This window comes from Papaver somniferum, chromosome 2, assembly GCF_003573695.1.
Source record: "Papaver somniferum cultivar HN1 chromosome 2, ASM357369v1, whole genome shotgun sequence".
Lineage (NCBI taxonomy): Eukaryota > Viridiplantae > Streptophyta > Magnoliopsida > Ranunculales > Papaveraceae > Papaver > Papaver somniferum.
Window position 1 is genome coordinate 5,271,931 of NC_039359.1, and position 17,521 is coordinate 5,289,451.

At 36.6% G+C, this 17,521-nt stretch overlaps 2 protein-coding genes across 4 annotated transcripts; both read left to right on the top strand.

Annotated features, from left to right (window-relative positions):
* The first annotated feature begins 5,094 nt into the window (after window positions 1-5,094).
* Window positions 5,095-12,726, top strand: LOC113346730 (WD40 repeat-containing protein HOS15-like). The gene is made up of 14 exons (XM_026590230.1): window positions 5,095-5,292; window positions 6,491-6,636; window positions 6,744-7,086; window positions 8,930-9,018; window positions 9,126-9,172; window positions 9,599-9,749; window positions 9,917-9,980; window positions 10,727-10,885; window positions 11,012-11,133; window positions 11,228-11,302; window positions 11,627-11,680; window positions 11,778-11,851; window positions 12,005-12,079; window positions 12,220-12,726. Exons 1-14 carry the CDS (start codon window positions 5,169-5,171, stop codon window positions 12,437-12,439), a joined length of 1,743 nt encoding a protein of 580 aa, XP_026446015.1. The 5' UTR covers window positions 5,095-5,168; the 3' UTR covers window positions 12,440-12,726.
* A 239-nt stretch (window positions 12,727-12,965) lies between these two features.
* Window positions 12,966-14,901, top strand: LOC113346731. Of its 3 annotated transcripts, XR_003358611.1 has the most exons (4): window positions 12,966-13,240; window positions 13,351-13,469; window positions 13,693-13,765; window positions 14,489-14,792. XR_003358611.1 is itself a non-coding variant. In XM_026590232.1 (3 exons), the coding sequence occupies exons 1-3, from the start codon at window positions 13,077-13,079 to the stop codon at window positions 14,494-14,496; spliced, it is 291 nt and encodes a 96-aa protein (XP_026446017.1). In that variant the 5' UTR covers window positions 12,966-13,076; the 3' UTR covers window positions 14,497-14,901. The 3 variants fall into 3 exon arrangements, 2 of the variants coding, with proteins under 2 accessions (XP_026446017.1, XP_026446016.1); XM_026590232.1 differs by lacking the exon at window positions 13,693-13,765 and having other exon boundaries at window positions 14,489-14,901; XM_026590231.1 differs by lacking the exon at window positions 13,693-13,765 and having other exon boundaries at window positions 13,351-13,504.
* Window positions 14,902-17,521: the final 2,620 nt, after the last annotated feature.

Below are 17,521 nucleotides of genomic sequence, written 5' to 3' on the forward strand. Positions count from 1 at the left end.
GTTCATGCTACTCTGCTGCGAGTGAACACAAATCCGTCATGCCATACCGATATTAAGGGTTCTGCCGGGGAACATAGCACAGGAAAGTACTCAGTGAGTCTTGTATTGGCGAGGTGCCGAAATTTACAGAGTGTTTGGGATGGTTGCTACATTCGCTAGTCTGGATAAATTTCATGTAAATATATAGAATGGCTCAACAAATATGCTGGTGGAGAGGTTAGCACTCACGTCACTGTTTCCTTGCAGAGTGACGTCAGATGCAAGGTTTTACGATTTTAACCCTAAGCTAAAAACCACCATCAACACCTTCATGTACAATTTCGTCTGAATTCTTCAAAGCTTTCCACATCTCCATGTTATGCTCATACATAATACACCAACCCAACATTATATTAGGGTTAAGTGCAGGCCAATAAGAGTTTTCCGGAGATCAGAGGCAATGGACAATCGGGTTCTAACCGGAGGCCTATAAAGTGGTTGTTGTCAATCAATGTAATCATACATATCCTTCATTTGAGTTGCTCGACACATACCGTTGTTTTTGGGATGAATGTGAAACTAGCATATTTTGAGAAATAATGAACCACACAATTGAATGCCTCAGTGATTAAGTGTCCACATATCGGCATGCTCGTCCAATAATCCCTTGTGATCGGATGGCCCCCATGAAGACGAATTTGATACCTAAAAAATTGATCATTGATACTACCTTCCCCACAAAATATTGTCTTGTAAAAGGCCGAATTCTCTTTTAGTTTCCACAACAATCTTTGCCTTACATGAGTGATTCGCACCTATTATATCGCTTGAAACCTTCGATGAAAGGCCCTAGTTGTTGTACGACAACATGAAAACCAGAATTACCATCCGGAGGAACGTCGTCAGTGGATATAACGAACTTTATAATGTATAGAGGTAGCTCTTCCAAGTAGTCTTTATTAATAGGTAGCAATTGAGTTGGTTGGCTTGGTGGCAATGGACACATCAGACCTTTTTTCTTAAAATCTCGCTCACTTGTTTCTCCTTTCTCCGCAACACTCCTACCCCGTTTCTTAGAGTCCTCCAAGTACTTTGTTGTGGTCCACTCATGTGCACAAGGATCTCTAGTATTTGCATTTTGCTCACTCTTCTTCTTAGCCAACACCTTCGCATATTCTCTAAGTTGGTTTTTTGTTTCTTTGGAGCATGGCCTACCTTTCCCTTTGCCTTTTTGCGGTTAATGAACATTCTCCGAAGTTTGTGGATATATGATTGTCCTCATGTCATCCCAAAACATTTTTTTTGGAGCTTGTTCATTCCTCGATACATCTCTATTACGGTTCTTCCCATTTCGTTGTTACCAAACTCTTCTCCGGCTTATTCTCCCTTTTGAGGGGGGATAAAACTTAGATTCTTCCAGAATGGATCAGTGTCACTTAAAGGGATTACGCCATGCTCGTAGTTGATTATCATATGGCAACAAGGGAGTCCCATAGACTTCTTCATGTTACAAACACACACCTCATCCCACTTGGTTTCCCACTTTTCAATCAACTCGACTTCTATAATCAACAACTTCATACATTTCCATGATACGTTGTAATGGATTCCCTTGAAAAATTGGTGATTAGCATATTTTCCCGTCATTTTGAATATACTATTTTTTTGGAACTTCTCTTTAATTCTATCAAAGTCGCGCTTGAAGTAATTTTCCATAGCATTCCACACGGTCACAAAATTATCAACACATCCAAAGAGATTCTTCTTCAACCGGTGGTGAGCCGACTCTACCAAACTTGTCACTTGATTTCCCAAGTGTTTATATTTGTTGGTATAGACATAAACAAACCTCTCTTTGTGTGGTTCCAAGCATTGGCGATGAACATACGATACAACATTGGGGTAATCGGGAGTATCCCAATGGGCGATAAACACCGCAAGATTTAGATAATACTCTTCCTCGGTAAGAGACCAACACAATGACTCCCATTCACCATTGAAAGCAACCCATTTAGCGTAATTTAGTTCGTATTGTTTTTCAACCTTCTCTTTTGCATCCTCTTGTTTATCTTCCGGTAGCTTCTTAACCTTCTCGTATCCTTTTTTCTTGGGTGGACATATTATTGGCTTGCACCTATTGACCAAATTACACCATATAGGGAACGTACAAAGCATATTATGGGCTAGTGGGAACACTAACTCTATTGCATTCATCAATGCGACTTCATTGTCGGTCACTATACCCGGGAATATCATCACCTCGGAAGATTGCCTTAACTTGTTGTAGTGCCCAAATGTAACTAGGTTCTTGCTCATCCCTTAAGAAATAAAATGCAACGGTAAACGGTGACTTCGTCGAAGTACGCCCAACAATATTCAACAATGGCATCTCGTACTTGTTTGTCTTATAAGTGCAATCCATTATTAGAACTTCATGAAAGCATTGAGCTAATTGAATACTCGTCGGATGCGCAATGAAGAGTTGTGTTATCTCTTCGTCCGAATCCACATCCTTTTGAACCGCATAGTCTTTCTCTTTGGCCAAGAAAAACAATTGTTGCATCACTTGTCTATCTCTCCATTCATTCTTTTTAATTGTCTCAATTGCATTGTTAATGGTGGACAAAGATGAGTGGTTATCCTTGTTATCTTTCTTTAGTATTTGGAGCATTTGAAGTGGTGAAATATTCATTTTCCTCATTTTAGCTACCTTGTCCATCTCTTTAGGAGTTAGCTTTTCCGCCATGAAATGTCCTTCAAGATGCTCCGGACGAGGGTGGTTATGACGACCTTCCATAACCCGGTAGAGAACCCATCCATTCAAATCTTTGTTATGATTAAATGATAGCTTGAATGGGCACTTAATCTTCTTTGAGAAAGTTTTGTTCTTCCTATTTGTATTTCCCTTATAAACATAACCCTTCCTCTTGTGGATTTTGTCGGGATCACCGCTTCTCTCACAAACCATTTCAAAGTGAGTTTTTGTTTCATTCCCATTCAAAATACGCACATGTTTTTTTGTGCATGTTTTCTAGCCCAATCCTTTGCCTCCACCGGATCATTGAATACCAAGTCATTCATGTAGTGATGGGATATGTCCTCGTACAAAATATCAACTGGAGAATGTTGATTTTCCATTGGTATTGGATCACATTCAACCTATGAGAAACAACAAACCGTCAATGACAACCACAAACAAGAAACACTTAAAAGTTCGGAAATGTAAAAAGTTTATCGGCCTTACTGAACTCAGAATTCGGTTATCTAGTCACTAGATATGTTTTGCGAGCTTGCCGAAATTTGATGACAAATTTTCTCCTTAGAAGTTCGGCAACAAAGTTAGTTCACACGACTAAACCTAACTCTAAGTTCGGCAACCCCGATAGTATACTAGACTAAACCGAGCTATTATTTGTCTACTCTATGTTATTAGTTCCGCAACGTGTTCTAGAAAAAGATAACCGAACTCGGGAAAAACTCCATTAAAATGGAGTTCGGCTACCTGCGTATGCTACATAAAGTAACCGAACTGCACATACAGAAGAGTTCGGTTACATCGCAATGCATATTTGGTAACCGAACCACCTTGACCTAACCGAATTTTTTTACTGAAATTTTCATTTTGGCCAATTTTTTGCACAATTCAAGCTACATTAACTAAATTTGAGCCATACCTGAGTACCCATATCTTCATCTTCTGGTTGTGGCTGATAAAATTCATCATTTGGGTCGTTAGCTTGAGTTTGGGGAAAAAAAACATTCATCATCTAACAAATAACTCATACCCCGATCGTTAGAAGTATTGACAAATACTCTAGGAGATGAAGGAGGTTCTGAATCTGAGGAGGAGTTATCATCGCATGAATCACTTATATCATATTTTGAAAACTCAAAATAAGATTTTTTGGGTTCAACCCTATTTTTCTTCTTCTTCTTCTTCTCCTCCTCCTCTCTCAATAATTCTGATTCTAACACAAGTATCTTATTAATAACTCACTAATCTCTAACTAATCATTACACTAACACTAACTAATCATTACACTAACAATGATTTAATTACAAGGGGCTTTTCTGGTATTAACAAAAAATAAAGATAAGGAGTGGCTGGATTTTACTTCAAATATCCATCTCCAAATAAATGAGTAGTCCCCCACCAAAATAGGCTAGTGCCCAAAAGATTGTTCAAACTTAATCCCACAGACGACCTTCTACAGTTTAGGGCCTTGGGCACTTCTGACTTCTACAGTTTATTTCTGCATCCAAACAGGCTATAAACATCCAAACGACTATGCCCAAGGCTCTAAAAACAGCCTGTTTGGATGCAGAAGTAGAAGTCAAAAGTGCTTCTCCAGAAGTAGAAGTCAGAAGTCCAGATTTTTTGCTTCACAAAAAGTTGACTTTTCTGCTTCTGAAATTCCACACCCAAACTGACTTCTTGCTTTTTGACTTCTAAAAGTCAAAAAGTTACTTCTGGATGTGTATCCAAACACGCTATAAAGTCTCCTTCTTGGAGCATGTGTTTTCAAAATATTTAGGCAAATGCAACGTATAAGCAATTTCCTTACTACTAAACTGCGTAATCACTGTTGCAGTAAAGAATAACCCATTACTGCATTTATTGGCATGTTGGGTACAAAAATGACTACTGATTTTTAGGCATCTTCTCGTGGTAGTCTGCCTCGCATTTATGCACTGCAGAGTGTGTTGTTTTTGCTAGAATCCGCATCAAGTATTTAACCAAAGTTGCCCAACTTTGTAACCTTTGAAAGTTCTGACTGTAAATACTTTGCAATCTTCGTTTTATCGAGCAGTGAAAGAAATATGAACTAGACTGGGCTGGCAGACTGAGTCGACATAGATGAGTTGAGTTCCTAGAATATAGTACCATTCTCTTACAATATGCATGTACATGGGTTCCTTGTTTGTTAACACCTTTTAGAGTGTTTGTACCAGATAATCTATCCGAGATTCCCAATTTCCCACAGGAAGTGCATTTTAAGATGCTTCCACACTTTTTAGCGCTACCAGAAGCATCCTAAATTCTCTGGTCCTGGATACACAGTAACATACTCATCAAAATTTCCAAAATTTCCTTTTATTAATCGAAAAAACGTTTTTTATCTTGAAAATGGCCCTTCCTTGTTCTAGATAGAGAGAGAAAAGAGTCTCTCTTGGGTTTAATTTGATTCATGTCTGAAACTGCTGCTGGAATCTCCAAGCTCCTTAAATCAACCAGCAACCATTCCAGAAAAATGGTTTCACTCACTTCTGTCGAATTGAATTATCTCGTCTTTCGGTATCTTAATGAATCAGGTCAGGCTCTTTTTTTTTTTTTTTTTTTTTTTTTTTTTTTCTCTTTTTCTTTTTTCAGAACAACTTTAATTGCTATCACATTTCAAAATTATTTGCCCCAAATATCTAGGGTTTCTCTAGTGGTTGATTTTAGTCAGGATTTAGCTTAGATTTAATAATCAGCTTCCACCATTACTTTTTACTTAATGTTTAGGGTTTGGGGTTTTGTGGTATAACTGTTTTTTTAGAGAGATTTCGGTCATTATTTTGGTACTCTACTTAGAATATAAAGTTAAACCCATTGTACATGAAATTTAAAATTAAAACTTTGGTCTATATTTTTATTTTTAATTTGATTAAGACATACACAGTGTAACTAGGCAGGTAACTCATGTTTCTGCTTGTAATTTGATCCTGGCAGGACATAGCATTTGGTTACCTTGTAGTTATTAGTTAAATTTTAGGATTATGTGAAGTTAGCATTTTTGTAAGGCTGTATTGATCATTCATGAAAAAACCTATGTAGCTTGGTCTTAGGATAATAGGGTATTCGTTTGACAATAGTTTACAAATCTTCATGTGGAATATGGATCCTTGGATGAAAAGTAAATTGGTTATGAACATCTTTCATTTTGGAAGAACTTGTTTATCTCGATCTATAGGTTCGCAGCAGTTGCTTGTAGAATCTTGGCATTTATTCAGTATAGTAGTTCCTATATGTCAAATTATAAAAAAAAAATTGCTTTCTAGTTGCAAACATGTCAGTTTTCGTTTTCTTTCTTTGTTGCATGTTTAAATAGTCTGAATTAAGCATTTAGTTTCCTTTGTCCTGCTGAACCTTTTTATTTTTAAATGTACAACTCTTTTTTTTCTCAACAGTAAATGTTATTAATAGCCAAAATTTTCACACATTACAACCAAAAATTGTACAGAGGACAAAAGAATCCCAATGGATTTACTTTACAAGCTCAACTGATCTAATATAAACTCTATCAGGACATTCCATACTCACTAGATAGTTGGGCCTGGTACTGTATACTCATTGCTAGCTTGTCAGCAGCAACATTTATGTCCCTGAAACCATGTCTGAATTGCACTTGGATGTATGACTACATCGGAAAAGCATGTTGACACTCCCACATCAGAAGTTTATTTCTTTCACACCATTGATTCCACTAGTCACAAAATTTAAGTTGTGGGTTTTTGTGTACATTTTTAGGCTTCACACATGCGGCATTTGCTTTAGGATATGAAGCAGGGATCAACAGAAGTCCTATCGATGGTAATTTAGTTCCACCTGCTGCTCTTGTCACGTTTGTACAAAAAGGACTTCAGTACCTTGAATTGGAAGCAAACTTGTGTAACGTGCGTATCCTCATTGACATCTGCTGATTTTATGCTGCTGTTTCTTATAGCACTTCACAATATACACTTGAATGTTATGCTGATTGGTGATTGTTTAAGATTGTTAGGGCGATGCAGATTCTGATGAAGACTTCTCCTTTCTACAACCTTTGGATCTTATCACAAAAGATGTCAATGAATTGAGGCAAATTATTAAAGAGAAGAAAGAAAATCTTCAAAAGAAACAACGGAAGGATATGGAAAAAGATAAGGAACCTAAACGCGATATTGCACAAGATGGTAAGAGGGAAAAAGAAAATGGAAAGCAACATATAGAACGTGAAAGAGATAGAGAAGTGATAGAAAAGGATAGCGAGCAAGAAAAGGAAAAGCATCTTGAGGAGAAAGTTGATGGAGAGCCTGTTAAAACTCACGAAGATGTCAAACCTGATGGTAACGAAGATATTCCAGGTAATGTAAACTCATATTTCAAGTAAAAATTAAAAAATTATTGAGCTAATTAGTAGAACTTGGAGCTCTTGGTACAGAAAGGTCATTTTCTTTGCGAGAGAATTATATAGAGTTTTCTAAAGCCAATTCATGCACCATCTGGTTCCCCTTCCTGTAGGTAAACATAAGTGAAACTGAAATCAAAGAAAGAACAAGTTTTTCCACTTCTTGAAGACAAGTAAGTGATCCTCGGTGGACACTACTTGTCCCTGAGTTTACATAATTCACTATATTAGAGGCATCTCCTCCAATATCGAAGGATGAAAGCTGCAGTCCTTTACCCATAGTAGTGCTTTCATCATACCCATTCATGCGTCATCTGGTTCCCCTTCCCGTAGGTAAACATAAGTGAAACTGAAATCAAGGAAGAACAAGTTTTTCCACTTCTTGAAGTAAGTGATCCTCGGTGGACACTACTTGTCCCTGAGTTTACATAATTCACTATATTAGAGGCATCTCCTCCAATATCGAAGGATGAAAGCTGCAGTCCTTTACCCACAGTTGTGCTTTCATCATACCCAATTCATGCGCCATCTGGTTCCCCTTCCTGTAGGTAAACATAAGTGAAACTGAAATCAAAGAAGAACAAGTTTTTCCACTTCTTGAAGACAAGTAAGTGATCCTCGGTGGACACTACTTGTCCCTGAGTTTACATAATTCACTATATTAGAGGCATCTCCTCCAATATCGAAGGATGAAAGCTGCAGTCCTTTACCCATAGTAGTGCTTTCATCATACCTTGAACTTCCACTACCTGCATCCCGCAAAATTTGCATAAGAATCTCTCTGTACAATCCTTATACCTGCCTGCTTTGTGTTCTTAAAATAAGAGCCATCAAATTTGAATTTGACAGGGGGTTAGTCGTGGGAGAGTTTGAGAGATTTTAATGTATCTAAATCCCTAGGGATTTAGAGGGAGTGTATGAGAGTCTAGACAATTTGGGGGAGTTTAACCCTAACTCCCCAGAAATCTCTTGTTTTTTGAGAGATTTGGTCCAAGCACAAAAACATCATGAAACTCCCTCAAACTCCCCCAAATTGTAAACTCCCTATAACTCTAGTGTCTTACGACTAACAGAGAGTTTAAGAGATTCTAATCAAATCTCTCACCACTAACAGGGGAGTTTAAGGGATTTTGAGGTAGTTTTAGAAACTCCCTAGAAATCTCTCACCACTAACAGAGATTTTAAAAGATTTTGACAAACTCCCCCACGACTAACAGGGGATTTGCCAACTCTATTGAAATACATTGAAATCTCCCACGACTAACACCCTATGGGTCCTCCTGGTGCTGGTTTGGAGCGTGTATCGTTTCTTCTCTTTATGGCCTGATCTTATGTTTGGTTTCTTTTGCTTTTGTAGTTTTACAAACTTAACTTTATCCCACTACTAAGCAAATTTAGTCTCCAACATTTATTTTGAATGCTAATGAGACTGCTCAGGCAATGTTCAATAACAATCTGTGCTATAAACAACTGCTTCTTTATGTTATCTGTCATGACCTATTTTGTACTTTGTTATATATGCTGAAGATATAAAGCAATTGAATCATGAAACCTTTGCACCTCTGCATATTTACATCTCATTTTTAAGAATGCCATGTTGAACAGAATAAACATGTGAGTATGGATAAAGATATGAGTATACGAGTTGAATAACCAGAGAATAAAATGTTTTCTAATCCAACATTATTTCATAAACTTTGAAGATACGAGTTAATTTTTTAATTATTGTGTTTCCTGTCAGGATGAAATGTTGGTATCCAGTTCATGCCACTTATACTTTTTTTTTCATACTCTGCCAGAACCAATGGATATATGTCCAGCCGCACAGTCAAAGCCTGTTGAAATTCCTAGTTCTGATGTAACTATTTTGGAAGGGCATGCTTCTGAGGTGTGTGGTGTTTGCTCCCTCCATCTCTCTCTGCTTATGTGGGTTTGTTTTCTGTCAGATGTTGTCATGTTGTTATTGCTTGTAATATGCGTCTCAATTGTTGACAGGTTTTTGCTTGTGCATGGAGTCCAGCAGGTTCACTTCTGGCATCAGGGTGAGTAAGCTTTCATTCCATTGTGATATATTTTGTATTCTTTGCGTCATTGCATGTTAATATCTGCTGTGATGAAGGATATTGATCTGTTGGTAATTTGTGAACACTACTGCCTGCTTACATTTATTAGGGTGATAATATTAGGTTTTAGGCATAATACATCGTGAAAATTACGATAATTTTAGACACTGTGCGGTTACCACACTGTTTATCTGTTTATTTATTCATTTTCTCAAAATGCTCTTCATTTTCGCCACTCCACTATATTTGCTGTTCTTAATATCTCGAGATAGAGTTTCATCAAATAATTTGTACTTCAGAATCCCGGGGCATGAGTTTTATTTCATCTAGTTAACCTTGTATTTTCATGAGAATATTCTAGTGACTTGCTTTGTTAAATCTTTAGATTCTTCTTTCAATTTACAGGTCTGGAGATTCAACAGCACGGATTTGGGAGATTCCTGTTGGATTGTGTACTTCAAACACAGAAATTGGACCTGCAAATGTATTAGTGTTGAAACATTTTAAGGGTAGAACCAACGAAAAAAGCAAGGATGTCACAACACTTGACTGGAATGTAAGGGTGGCAAAATCTCAACAGTTTTATTTATATTACCATGAAGCATAACGTCCCGATAGGGTTGTAACTCCAATTTTATATCATGATTTTGTTCTTTCTTTCTTTTTTGTTTACTCTCCTTACTGCTCATTTAAGATTTCGTGTCTTTGGTTGTTGTTGCACAGGGAGAGGGGACACTACTTGCAACAGGTTCTTATGATGGACAAGCAAGAATCTGGACTAGAGAGGGTAAGCTGTTTTAGAATGAAAATCCTGTATTCTTTTTAAGTTTATCATATTCTTTTATTACTGTCTATGCGTGACTATAATTATTTTATTGTCATAACAGCTTTTAAAAGAGTTGGTTATTCCATGTCTCAATGGACCCTAAAGTTGTGAATTAGTTACATTTGCTACCATGACTGTATCAAATCTCTAAAAGCCTCAGTTTTTAACTTTGTAACAAATTTTACTCTGGTTATCTGACTTCCAATGTTTCCTTCATTTCTTTAAAGCAAATGTTTTTTTGTAAGCTTTTCTTTTCTTTTCTTTTTTCCTGTGGGAGGGTAGGTTTGGATTGAATTAAGGTATCCAGGAAACGAAGTCTAAATTTTGGAAGTAGGTTAGTTGGGGTTGAAGTTGTGACAAAGTTGGAGACCTCCCTAGAAAATCAATACAACTTGTAGGTGATAGCGTGACTAGTTCACAACTTTACAATCCATAGGGAGATGGAGTAGATCATAAATTATTAACATGTATGCTAGCCAAACGTGTTCCTCAAACTTGATGAGAGTACTTTGTTGTACATTACATTTAGCATCTCTTAATCCTACATTATTTGTTATTAGTAGTTTAGTTTGTATAAACTAAAGTTTCCACGTTATAGCCAGGTGATTTTTGCTTTAACTTCTGGATATTATTAGTAAAAGGGGAGCTGTCTGTTGTATCTCGGATGCTCTAGCACTCATAATTTAATTCGCTTATAATTTGAGCAGGGGAGCTGAGAAGCACTTTAAACAAACATAAAGGCCCTATCTTTTCTCTAAAGTGGAACAAGAAGGGAGATTATCTTCTCAGTGGTAGTGTGGATAAAACTGCTATCGTGTGGGACGTGAAGACAGGAGAATGGAAGCAACAATTTGAATTTCACACAGGTATCTTGATTTTCTTATTCTTGATATTTTATAGATTTAGATATATGATATACTGTAGAAGATTGTGATAACATCAGCTTACTGGTCCAGTATCATCATCATTTATTGTATAATGTCATTCCACAGCTCCAGCACTTGATGTTGATTGGCGAACCAATTCTCAATTTGCAACATGCTCAACTGATAGCATGATTTATGTTTGCAAGATTGGAGAAAATCGTCCAATAAGAACTTTTTCCGGTCATCAGGTTTCTTCTCGCAGCTAACTAATAATTCTTCTGTCTCTGTGACTGTCTCTGCATATATGTTATACACGCTAAGTGTCTCATTATGTTTTTCCAGGGTGAAGTTAATGCTATAAAATGGGATCCGTCAGGTTCATTGTTGGCTTCTTGCTCTGATGATGGCACAGCAAAGGTACACGAGATTTTTTTTTCTTTTTCTTTCAAGGTCATTTACTGGGATCCAGTATCTGGGATACCTTATGTCAAGTGCAAGTTAGTATAGCTTGATTTTGTGCAAGTTAGTATAGCTTGATTTTGTGCAAGTTATCAACGTATTATATGAGCCATTTGCTGTTGTCTAAGATAGGTTATGCTCAATGTTAAATTTCCTATTCTGGATGTGGAAGAAATAGAATGCTAATGTCATTTGTTTTACGTTCTTTTGTTCTTTGCGGTGAGGAATGTTTCTAGTACAGTGAATCTCTTAACTGTCATCCTGAATTTATCTGTGAAACAGATATGGAGTACGAAGCAGGACAAGCACGTGCATGACTTGAAGGAGCATGCTAAGGTTTTTCCCAGTTTCTTATTCTTTAATTAATTTTTCTTTCTTTATTATTCTTGTTAAATTTTGTTATCTGCTTCTCAAACAAATGAATATTGTACAGGAGATATACACAATCAGATGGAGTCCAACTGGCCCAGGCACAAACAACCCTAATCAGCAATTATTGTTGGCAAGGTTAGTGGCTTCCCTTTCGTTGTCTGGCTCATTTGCTTCTCTTTTGTCAACTGCATTACATAGTCGATATCATAGTTGGCCTATTAGACCCCTGCTTATGTATTTGATTACTGTAAATTTTCTAACATTACGAGTCTGTGAATTATTGGTCAGTGCATCCTTTGACTCTACAATAAAGCTGTGGGATGTGGAGTTAGGAAAAGTGATCTACAGCTTTGATGGCCACAGGTACGCATAAGCATTCAAACTTGTTGAAACTTATTTACTTCTCCGAGATACTATCTAGCATGAGAAAATAATCTCCGCGATTTTTGTGAACGTCTATGTTCCCATGTGTTTGAAATTTTCCGGCTCCTTTTTTGCTACAGGGAGCCTGTATACTCTGTTGCATTTAGCCCTAACGGCGAGTATCTAGCGAGTGGATCACTGGACAGAAGTCTACATATATGGTCAATGAAGGATGGAAGTTTGGTGAAAACATACAACGGAAGTGGAGGTATATTTGAAGTTTGCTGGAACAAGGAAGGTGACAAAATTGCAGCTTGTTTCGCCAACAACACTGTCTGTGTCTTGGATTTCAGAATGTAGCTGGGCTGAAGCCAACGACTTTGTATACTTTTAGCAGGATATATTAGCTTTAACAGAACTATTTGATTCACTGGTTGATTTTTAAGTATATGCAAGGGCAAGTTAGTGGGTCTGGTATACATTTCATTGTTAAAGGTTGTAAAGTTTAGTGTGTATTCTTCATTGCAGCATCTGAATTTTTATTATGAGGATGATTGATCGTAAGACAGTAGTAACTGCCATGTGTTTTAATATATGTATAAACTTAATTTGTTAATGAAGGTTAACAGTTGTTCGTTGTTTTGAAAGGCTTCAATTACTTTCGAGTCCGTTAAATGCATATGCCTTCACCAAACAAATTGTTGCACCTTCATCTGACTAGCACACCTGTATCAGTTGGCAATTCGCGCTGTGGTGGTGTTTGGTTTAGCTGATTTTGTGCCGGGCTCATTTATGTGTGGCTAGTCACATCTGACTCGGCTGAAATTATATGGGCTCATCGGCAAACAGACTATAACTTCTTATTGACTTCCAATTTTACAAAACATCGTTACAAGAGACTTGCGAGTCAGATCAGAAAAATCTCCCGTGAAACCCTTGAAATCCATAGAGAACCAGAAAGAGGAAAGAGAGAAACAGACAGAGAAATCGAAAGAGAATGGCGTGGCGTTCAGCAGGATCTCTATCAAGGTCATTACTATCAACAGCAAGAGCTTCATCAGTTCGATCTTCACCAACACTTCCTCGAGTTCGTCCATCACCATCACCATCACCATTCACATCTTCCCCTCGCAGTCGCACCTTCTCCTTCACTAATCCAAGGTAAAAATTCCCAACAACCCTAAAAAATCATTTTTCTAGGTTTTTTTTTCTTTTTTTCATAAACCCTAATTCTGTTAATTCTCTAATTATTTGATTTATCTGTTTTCAAGGACAATGGGTGAACTTGGTTGCACACAATCATTACTACCACTTCACAACATGGTTGCAGCATCTCGACTTACATCACATCTGTCGTTGAACGCTCGAGCTTTCACCGAGCTCTCTCAGGGTACCTTTTGCAGAACTTGTCAAGATCGCTAAGTAGTTTAGTTTCTCTCTCCATTTTCTGTATGTTAGGTGTTTGTTTTTAGGTCAAAATGAAAAATGAGGATTTTGTTTGTCTTCTATGTTTATGGCTTTAGGAGATTTGTTTTGAATGATGATTATTCGGTTTTAGGAGTTGTTTTCAAAGTGTGATGAATTAGTTGAATTTGGGTTGAGTTTGATTATAGGAAATGGAAAAGATGGGTGAGACAAGACATCAAATGCTGCAGCAGTGGATTAAGGAAGCTGCCATAATGTAGAGTAGGTTCTTTCTATTCTCTCTTGGTATAATGTGAACTTCTATCTGCTGAATTATGTGAAACTAGGTAAAGATTAGAAACACCAGATTTAAACCGCCTCATCCATTGCGAACCACTTGTTATAGTGGTTGATACGCTTGCCAATTTAGAGAATAGAAGTTTTCCTGGAATTTTGTTCATCCCCCTACTTTTGTGAGAAAACTTGCTACTGTGTAGATTGCTTTCTGGGGTTGGCTACATTGTTGTTCGAACCCTCAATATTTGGAATAATTATTTGAACCTCTCCATTATAACTCGCGTCAAAACTAACAGACACGCTACTGTTAAGAATAGAGATTGCTTCTTTTATGATCGGTCTTCTTCTGATCTGCCCTACATTGTTGTTGGTGGTTGATTTTCTAGCTTTTACATGGCATTTGGGTAATATATGATTGAGGTCCTAGTAAGAAGATATTTTTTGTTTGCTAAGTGAAGTTGCATAAATCATCACACTTAGCAGTCCCTGATTTTTTTTTCTAGTGAAGTCTTCCAACATGTTAAACTAAACTTGTATGATTGTGAGATGATAATGTTTGCCGTTGATACAGCTTAATAAATGTGTAGGAATTATTGATCATGCAACTTTTTTGTCCTTTGAATTTCGCTAATCTTTACTTTGTATTCTTCCTCTCTTGGCTTTGCATGATTTCATTGATTTGATTATTACGTCGTTTGTACTTTGCAGGTACATGAATGTGGATCATTTTGTTGTCACAGCAGTGCAAATGATATGAGGGTTTAGAGATGGATGTATGGATCTTCTGCAGACAGTTTGATTCATTGGAGTACCATGGAACCAGTAACATAAGCAACAAGAGTACTGTGTTATTTTTTTTTTCCATTCGTTGAGAAAACCTTTTGAACTACTCGGTTTTTTTTAGAGACTTCCTCTTTTGATATTTGATCAACTGTAGGTTTGAAACTCTTAATGCTTTAGACTTCAAGCATTTTAGTTTATTGCAAGTTAAATCTTCAGATATATTCGTTCCCGTCAAAACTCTTCTATTTAGTGTTTCAACTTTCAACTAAGAACACATGAAAGTGATGCCCATTGTTATGTGCACCAGTTAAATAAACATGTGTGAATATTTTGTTGTATGGTAGAATCTGCTAGGTACTGTTCTGATTTTCCTGAAGGACTTTTACTTTTGTATGGGTCATCAAGCTACTAAGTTTGCTCTGGTTAACGGAATGCAAAGGGTTACTAAAGCATGGAAGCTTTCAATTGTTAAAACTTTGAAATGTGCAATAGGATTCTATCTACAGCATAGCATGCATTGATTAGTTACCATGAGTAGAGAATGTATGACTAAGAGTATGCTTTGTGTAAGACATTGGGTTTATCTAAAGTGGTTGTAAACTTGTAAATTTGTAATACACAGGAGATGAAATAAACAAGACATCGAGATTATATCTGCCGCTGTGACCATGAAATGCTCTTTCTGTCTTTCATCCAAAAGTTGCCCTATGGCCCACGCTGACATTGGCCCTATTATGCCTAAAAAGTGTGGTAAACGGACGGTTGTAATACTTGCCTAGTTTGAGGGCCATGTTTATCCGAGGAAACCAATTTTGAGGCATGCTGAATTTTTTTTGAAGTATACTAAATAATGCCAAAATAGGATCATTAAATAAAAAACGAAGCATACTAAATAATGCCAAAATCCGGTCATTAAATAAAAAACAATATCAGCCCTTATCCACCCTTTTTGATAATGTCAAAACTACCCTTACATAATTAGTGTTAATGATTATGATTAGATTTAAGAATTTTAAGGATTGATTAAAAATTAAATTATTAATGGTAAATTAGTAGAGATATCAAATTTATGTGAGAGCGTTGGGATTTTTGAGAGGATGAAGAAGAAGAAGAAGTGAAAAAAAACTTGGGTTTTGAGATTTAAGTGATTACAAATGACCAAAATGTGTGACTCAAATCAGAGTAGACTTTTATACGAGGGTTAGTGTCATTTTTATAAGTTCAATCTGTCAAAAAAAATTGAATTTTTAAAACCCAGATCTACCCATCAGATGAACGGTTCGGCTGACAAGTTATCAGCCGAACTTCACTCTGACGAATTTTAGGTTCGGCTGATTCGAAAAAAAATCTAGCAAAATCGCATCAGCGGAACATAGTGTTTCTCTAAATCATATACTAGGTCGGCTCAAAATTGATATTCCAAGATCAGCCGAACTGATCTTTTGAAAATTTAAAATGAAGAAGAAGGCTAGGTTCGGCTGATTCAAACAAAATCTAGCAAAATCGCATTAGCCGAACATAGTGTTTCTCTAAATCATATACTAGGTTCGGCTCAAAATTGATATTCCAAGATCAGCCAAATGATCTTCTGAAAACCCTAATTTCATCTTTGAAATCATATTCTATCGATCAAACAAAATAAAATCAATCAAAAACAAGATGGGTTTGTTACAAGTACATTCTAAAATACATCTGAGAGCAATTGAAATTTGGATTTCGCACTCCAACATCGCTCACTTTGATTCATGTTTCCTTTGCTTGATTGATTGCTTAATTGAATTGAAGTCAAAGATGTTTAAGTTTGAAGGTTATTTTGATTTTTGATTTTTGATTTTAGGTTTTTGAGGATAAGGGCACTCTAGTAATTTAAATTTTTTAAGGATATATAGGTAATTGCACTATCTTTAGATGCCCCTTATAAACTCACACTAGATGGGATAATGAATGAGTATGCCTAAAAAAAATCAGTATACCTCAAAACAGTTTTCTATCCGAGATCTATGAATTTTGAATCCAATCTAGGGTTGTAATACTTGCCTAGTTTGAGGCCCATGCTTATATGAGATCTATGAATTTTAAATCCAATCTAGAGTAAGGGATTATTTTATTTTTCAAATTAAATACCACCAACGCTTGTAAGTGGTTAATCTATTCAGAAATTGAAAATTGCAAAAATGATCTCGGTTTGATGTGTTTAACCAGATCGGTCGATGTTCATGACCACGTCAACCGACTGTTTCTTGAGTTTTTCGTGGTTGAAGAACATCAACCTAAAATCGGCCAATGTGAACATTAATATAAATTGTCTTCCCTTTTACTAATCACACGATTTAAAAGAAAATGGAGACATTTGTTAACAAGGACAAGTGCTAAGAAATTAATTGATGTCCGGCAGTAACTGAAACTTAGTAAAGGCATGCTGGCCGAGAAACGTCCGACAGTTAGTTCTTTACGACTGATACCTCTAAGGAGAATAGGTTGATAGGGATCAAGACAATTAACCATCTCAGGAGGAACATCCCAGAACTTAAACTTTAGATAAGACCCTACTATGAGATTCTATTTCTTCAAGTGAGTTTTTCTTTTCAGGATTGGTATGTTTGCTTATATCGATCGACATCTAAATCGAAGTATTTATTCCCACAAAAAAAATTGAGAATACACTATCACCTTTCTATAGTTTATAGGATCTATAGGATAGATACGCGGAATTGCTTATCTCAAGCAAAGAAAGTAAAATTAAAACATCTGCAGTGGGTAACCCCAGATCAGTGACATCAATATGAAGTAAAGGATGAGGTTCATCTACACTCCTAACGCCGGCTAATGGGAAACCACCACGCTATTAATATGCACCTGATGTAACACCGCTAAGTTACTCCATAACAAAATGCAACTACAACTTGTAAGAATATCAAATAACCTTAGGGCGATTCCAGCTACACAAAAAAATTAATC

What these genes read in the sequence shown, in the direction of transcription:
- LOC113346730 (XM_026590230.1), top strand. Translation starts at nt 5,169, where the DNA reads ATGTCTGAAACTGCTGCTGGAATCTCCAAGCTCCTTAAATCAACCAGC. An exon ending in GGTTCACTTCTGGCATCAGG is followed by an intron (nt 9,173 to 9,598) that starts GTGAGTAAGCTT and finishes TTCAATTTACAG; the next exon opens with GTCTGGAGATTCAACAGCAC. An exon ending in TCACAACACTTGACTGGAAT is followed by an intron (nt 9,750 to 9,916) that starts GTAAGGGTGGCA and finishes GTTGTTGCACAG; the next exon opens with GGAGAGGGGACACTACTTGC.
- LOC113346731 (XM_026590231.1), top strand. Translation starts at nt 13,077, where the DNA reads ATGGCGTGGCGTTCAGCAGGATCTCTATCAAGGTCATTACTATCAACA. An exon ending in TTCTCCTTCACTAATCCAAG is followed by an intron (nt 13,241 to 13,350) that starts GTAAAAATTCCC and finishes TCTGTTTTCAAG; the next exon opens with GACAATGGGTGAACTTGGTT.